This window comes from Mandrillus leucophaeus, unplaced genomic scaffold (genome assembly GCF_000951045.1).
Source record: "Mandrillus leucophaeus isolate KB7577 unplaced genomic scaffold, Mleu.le_1.0 Scaffold286, whole genome shotgun sequence".
In the NCBI taxonomy this organism is placed as follows: Eukaryota; Metazoa; Chordata; class Mammalia; order Primates; family Cercopithecidae; genus Mandrillus; species Mandrillus leucophaeus.
The window spans coordinates 1,815,470-1,821,721 of NW_012102987.1; the positions used below are offsets into that span (position 1 = coordinate 1,815,470).

At 45.8% G+C, this 6,252-nt stretch overlaps 1 protein-coding gene across 1 annotated transcript in view; it reads right to left on the minus strand.

Moving 5' to 3' along the window:
- Positions 1–2,861: 2,861 nt before the first annotated feature.
- Positions 2,862–6,252, minus strand: part of MC2R (melanocortin 2 receptor (adrenocorticotropic hormone)) — a 9,701-nt gene continuing 6,310 nt past the window's right edge. The window contains exon 2 of the mRNA XM_011985545.1: positions 2,862–4,354. Coding sequence (XP_011840935.1) covers positions 3,318–4,226 — 909 coding nt within the window. The 5' untranslated portion in view covers positions 4,227–4,354 and the 3' untranslated portion in view covers positions 2,862–3,317. The remainder of the gene's footprint in view (positions 4,355–6,252) is intronic.

The following is a 6,252-nucleotide window of genomic DNA, read 5'->3' on the forward strand; positions in this document are numbered from 1 at the left end:
AATTCATTCAGCTTAATTCTTACAAAGAGAAGCAATTATATCTTCTATATTGTATTCTGGCATTTGCATCTTCCCCACCAACTGTTTCTTGGTTTACTTTTTGCTGCAACAGGTGGGCCGGAAATAACATCCCTGTTTAGGTAAGAGAGACAGGGACAGTCCTTTGAGATTAAGTTAACAGTGGGACTTAATTACTGAATATCAAGCAGCAAGATCAGTGGAGGCGGAAATTAATTTCCTGGCAGCTTATTTTCAACACCAATCTTAAGTGTGGCTATGAACTAAACAAACTTGATGCACCCCCCAAAAAACTTGGTTTTAAAAATGTGCTTTCAAGTAAGTTTGTGCTGGATTACATTTTGTAGCAGCGAAATAGTAAATGATAATTTTTGAAGCTATGAGAATCTTGGTAGAGCAAAGAGATGATTGGTTCATGTTAGCAGTGGGGTGTTTAGGTCAAAATGCAAAGATGATTGTAAACCAGGACCGTAAGTACGAAGCAATGCAGTGTTTTCTCGGGCAACATTTTTATCCTATTTGAGAATTACTACCCCCCGCTGGGGAGTGACAGGTGCCATAGCAGAGAGGCAGACAGCGATGAGGACTGAGCTGGCCACGTCCCTCCTGCCTGCTTTCCTAGCAGGAAAGGAGACTCTCCGTTTCCTTCAAACCACAGTGAATCAGTGCCCCTTGCAGAGGCCCAGGCAACCGCACAAGCAGGAATGCAGCTCTAACCCATGCTCTTCTCGCCATAGCTCAACACACGTGTGACTGCAGGGGCAGCTGCGGTGTTTGCTGAACCTCTCTTGTCTGTCCACGATCGGATGGGAAATGAGGAGAGTAAGAGGAAACATCCTTCCTTTTTATTAGACAGGGCTCAGAATTCCTGTCAGCTTGAGTCCACATCCTGAACATTTTCAGCTCTCTGCTCCAAGGCTAGGTCATCAATAGAGTGAACATTCACAGTATCCACACAGCGGTTTAAAAACTGGGTAATTTGATAAAAGAATTAAGTCCTCATGGGAAAAGTCTGAACCTTGTTGGTCTTCCTTACACAAATATGTGCAGTTTGGTGGTGCTTTCGTTTGGAATTCTATATGAAGTTAGAGGTAGAAAATCTTAGTTTTCTCAATAACTCTGAGCCCTGAAGCTTCTGTTCTGATGGGAATATAGCAGAAGACCTAGAATTGAAAATGTCTAGCATTGAAAGTTCTCTGAATTAGCACTCAGACTTCATTTTTGTTTTATACACGATTAGACTAGCCACCTTCATTTTGTTTCTTAGATTAAATGTATCAAATCGAAGGCAGTGAAGTTTCTCCGTGATTTTCCTTCTGACAACAGTCACATGCACAGCAGAGAGCAAGAGCAAAGCTGTTGACAAAGGCAGAATTTTCTAGGCAGAGCAGTTTGGGACTATTTATGACAGAGGTTAAGTGGCATTGCTTACCTCTGTGGTGTCACAGAGCAGTGCAGCATCAAAGAAAGGTTACCTCTTATTGAGAATATGCACTTTAATCACATGAAATATGCTATACATTACTTTTCAATGGTAGAAAAAACACTTTTAAAAATTAGTTCTAGGGTTGTGCTTTAGATTTCATGGAAAATTAACTTATGTATATCTCATATATTAATAAACACAGGTTAGTATTAGAGTAACATAGTCCATTTTGCAGGGGAAGGATCAAATAGGGAAGGATTTCCACAGAACAGAGGACAAGCAGGTGCACGTCTCACCTCCGTCTGTGGCACAGGCCATGCGGAAGCGTGCCTGCCACTGTCCTCACTTGACTCCAGCTGCCTGCTTTGCTTCTGAAGTTCTTGTCCTTGCCACGTCTAATATCAAACCCATCACCAAACGGTTGGTCCTGCGTGTGGCCGTCTTCTCCCCTCAGCAGCTCTGGGAAACTCTCCGGAGGGCAAAGCGTTGCCTCTTCTGGAAGATACCATCCACCCTGTAGACCCTGAGCCTGGTGTCCTCTGAAGCCCTACTGCTGTCCTCTGTCCCTTTCACCCTTCACCCCCTTCTGGTCACCCTCCAACTTAGCGGGGACTTACAATTAGAATGTGCTTCTCCTTTAAGCTGATTCTTAGCTATTAAAAATGAATGAACTCGCAAATTATGTTTCTTTCATTCCTACTGGGGTTGCCACTCTACCATAGCTGGCGTCTTGGCTGGTGGGAGGCTGACACTTCCCAGCGACCGGGTCAGCTTTCACACACGTCTGCAGAAGGAGGTGGTTCCGCTTCCCTCCGGTCTTTGGCTCGGGGCTCTAATAACAGCACTGTCGCTTGAAGTCTTGTTTTGGTTTTGGTTTCCCCATAGTCCAAAAGCATGGGGAAAATACACACACACACACACACACACACACACACACACACACACACTCTCTCTCTCTCTTAAAATACACATTGGGGCTCTTTCCTTGTACTTCTACATTTGAACAAACACACGTTGTTTGGTTATAGCTTCTTCAAATAGTGGCAATTTTCATCTGGCCCTTATGTATTCCCACATAGGAACTAAATGGATTAAATTTTCATTTCTTCCTTTGAAATGTAGGCTCATAAAGCATGAGGAAATGTAACAGGATAGGGTTTTAAGGCCAGCGGGATACTGAGTGACAAAGAAGACTCACAGAGAAGGTTCATTTGTTATTGGAAACTCGAAGCTGGTTACTTGACATTTATAGTTTATACTCAGCCCACTTTCAGAAACTGAGGTGGCTTCACTGCATCAGGCTAACAGGGAGAAGGAGGAAGGCGGAGATTCCACATGGCTGTGGGAGACAGACAAATCCAGCTGCAGCAATGTATTCCTCCCAACGTATTACTGACTTACAAAGACCCTACAGCTTCTGCCTGGAGTTGCATGCCCAGGTATTTTAACTTCTGGAAATTGGCTGCAATGGCCTCCACCCCGGAACTGGCGTACTAGATGTCCACAGGAAAGCAAGCCTTTGCCTTAGCCCAAAGCCCTTGAGTTTTTGTTGCCGTTTTTATTAGGTTGGTGCAAAAGTAATTGCAATTTTTGGTCATTGAAAGTAACGGCAAAAACCTTAATTACTTTTGCACCAACCTAATACTTTGTATTCTATCCTTCTTTTACTACATTGTTTTATCTCTCCAGTTACAAAGTTAAAAAGTCGCCCCTACAGTAAGACTGTTCACATAGAACCTAGCTATCAGAAGCACTAGCTGGTGGGATCATCCTTGCATCCATTAGGGAAGGAAGGCCAGTCAGGAGCGCTGGCGTTTGTTGGAATGTTACATTATTCTGTCACTTGGCAACGTTATTCCCATGGATTCTAAACTCAGGGATCAGTCCTGCTAGCAGTACTGCTGCAGAAGACCATCTTTGTGAACGCGTCCCTGAGCTCTGGGCTCCGGAAGGCGTATATGAAGGGGTCAATGACGGCATTGCACATGATCAACATGCCGTTCACCTGGAAGAGGGACATGTAGCAGGCGCAGTAGGGGTTACTTGGGCAGAATGTCATTAAGAGGACATGAAGGACAAAGGGGGCCCAGCAGAAGATGAAGACCCCGAGCAGGATGGTCAGTGTGATGGCCCCTTTCATGTTGGTTCTGGGGAGGGTGGAGATCTTCCTGGTGTGGGAGCGAGCCAGCAGGAACATGTGCACGTAGAGGCACAGGATGAAGACCAGCATCAGCGGGAACAGCGACGTGAAGGTGATCACTGTGGGCACATGATGGGAGAAGATCACCATGGCGATGCCACTCGCCGTACAGAACGTCCAGATGACCGCAAGCACCACCACAGTGCGGCGCATGGTCACGATGCTGTGGTACCGCAGTGCGTGGAAGATGGTGATGTAGCGGTCGGCGGCAATCACAGACAGGCTGAAGATGGACCCGAGCAGGGAGAGGACAAACAGGGAGTCGATGATGTCATCAGCTGTGGTTTCGAAACTGCCACGCGGCTTGAGATAGCCCATGTTTCTCAATATGATCAGGACATTTTCCAAGATCTTATATAGGCTGCCCAGCATATCAGATATGGCCAAGCTACAGATGAAAAAGTACATGGGTGCCTGGAGATTCTTATTCTTGAACACAGCCAGCAGGACGATCAGATTCTCCAAAACTCCAACAATGGAAATTGTGAAGAATATCTCTTCCGGCAAAACCACACGAGGACAGTCGGAATTATTTCTTGCTGTGTCATTGATGTTTTCATACGAGTCGATAATGTGCTTCATTGCTTCTGCTTGTGGTTAAGGCAGTGATGTTACTTGGACTTGACGTCACGGAAAACTTGATTGATTCTTCAGGATCTTTTCTTCCTTGTAGCACTTGCTGGAGATCTAAGTTAAAATCTCCAAATCACCTAAAAGAGGATACACAGAAATATTAGTTGCAAAGTACACTAGAAAATAAAAACCAGCCACACTTGCTTAAGGAAACTCTATTCCCTCCATAAAATACAAAGAAATCAGTATATTAGAAAGAGCCTGCACACATATGTTTATTGCAGCACTAGTGACAATAGCAAAGATATGGAATCAACCAAAGTGTTCATCCATGGGTGAATGGATAAAGAAAATGTGGTTCATATACACCAGCTATAAAAAAGAATAAGGTCATGTCTTTTGCAGCCACATGGATGGAAATGGAGGTCATTATCCAAGTGAAATAACTCAGAAACAGAAAGTCAAATACTGCCTGGTCATTATCCAAGTGAAATAACTCAGAAACACAAAGTCAAATACTGCCTGGTCATTATCCAAGTGAAATAACTCAGAAACAGAAAGTCAAATACTGCCTGGTCATTATCCAAGTGAAATAACTCAGAAACAGAAAGTCAAATACTGCCTGGTCATTATCCAAGTGAAATAACTCAGAAACAGAAAGTCAAGTACTGCCTGGTCATTATCCAAGTGAAATAACTCAGAAACACAAAGTCAAATACTGCCTGGTCATTATCCAAGTGAAATAACTCAGAAAGTCAAGTACTGCCTGTTCTCACTTACCTGTGGAAGCTAAATGATGCATACACATGGATGTAGAGTGTGGAATGGACATTGGAGACTCGGAAGGGTGGGAGGGGGTAGGTGATGAGAAATTACCTCATGGGTAACATGTATGTTATTCAGATGATGGACACACTAAAAGCTCAGGCTTCACCACTACACAGTATATCCATGTAACAAAATGGCACTTTTGTACCCCTTACATTTATAAAAATATATATATAAAGTGTTGTAATTTAAGTAAAATAGTATACTGCGCCCTCATCTTAAGCACTTTGTGAGAAACAGCATTAGTGGAATTTTGAGCCAAGAGACGACAGCAAAGATTATTCTTCGCAGGGCCACTTTCCCCCCCATCCTTCTCGTGAACACACGTGGATGTGGGATGAACAGATGAATAGCAGTGGTGCCCTTGATGAGCAAAGAGGTAAAGCAAGGAGAGGTCCACGTGGGAACTGGAGAGCCCACAGCTGCCTTCTCCGACTGGGAGGCGGTGACCGGGCTCCGCGGACTCAGGAGATGTTTAGGTCCATTCCTTCTCACTGCTCCTCTCCCTGGGTCACTGCCTGACCCCACAGCCTGTGGGATAATGGCAAAGGTGCCGATGTATCATTCCCACAGATGACTATGGAATGCACCTCACCCCTTGTGTTTCAAAGGGGGAGCTCCTGGACTGGCATTTCTGGAGACTTATTTTTGGTGTCTCTGGGGGGAAGGTGGACTTGGCAGTGCAACAGTGGGGAAAGCCAGCACCACGTGGCGAGGAAAAGATACTTCCCGGGCAGGACAGATTTGAGAGCACAACCTGTGATCCGAAGTCCACGGGGAGCCCCTCACAGCCTCACTCTACCGACTCGTCTGGAAAGGAACTAATTCCCTTGGAAAGGATTGGGTCAGAGGTCAAGTGTTCAGAAGGAGGTTTGTGGGTTTGGTGGACGCAGAAGGAGGGGGTTGACAGGGTGTGGCTGCTGCTAGGGTTCTGCCTGGAACGGCCAATTTACCTGGTTTGCCTGAAACATGGGCAGGGTTTAAAACCTGGAAGTCCTGCATCCCAGGAACCACCTCAGTCCCAGGCAGACAGGGATGAGTCACCTTCGTGCTTCCTGCCCAGGCCCGGGGAAGCCTGTGTGCTGTGTCCCATCTGCTGGGGAAGCCTCAGGGATGGGAGGGGAAGCCTGGGGATGGGAGGGGAAGCCTGGGGATGGGAGGGGAAGCCTCAGGGATGGGAGGGGAAGCCTCGGGGATGGGAGGGGAA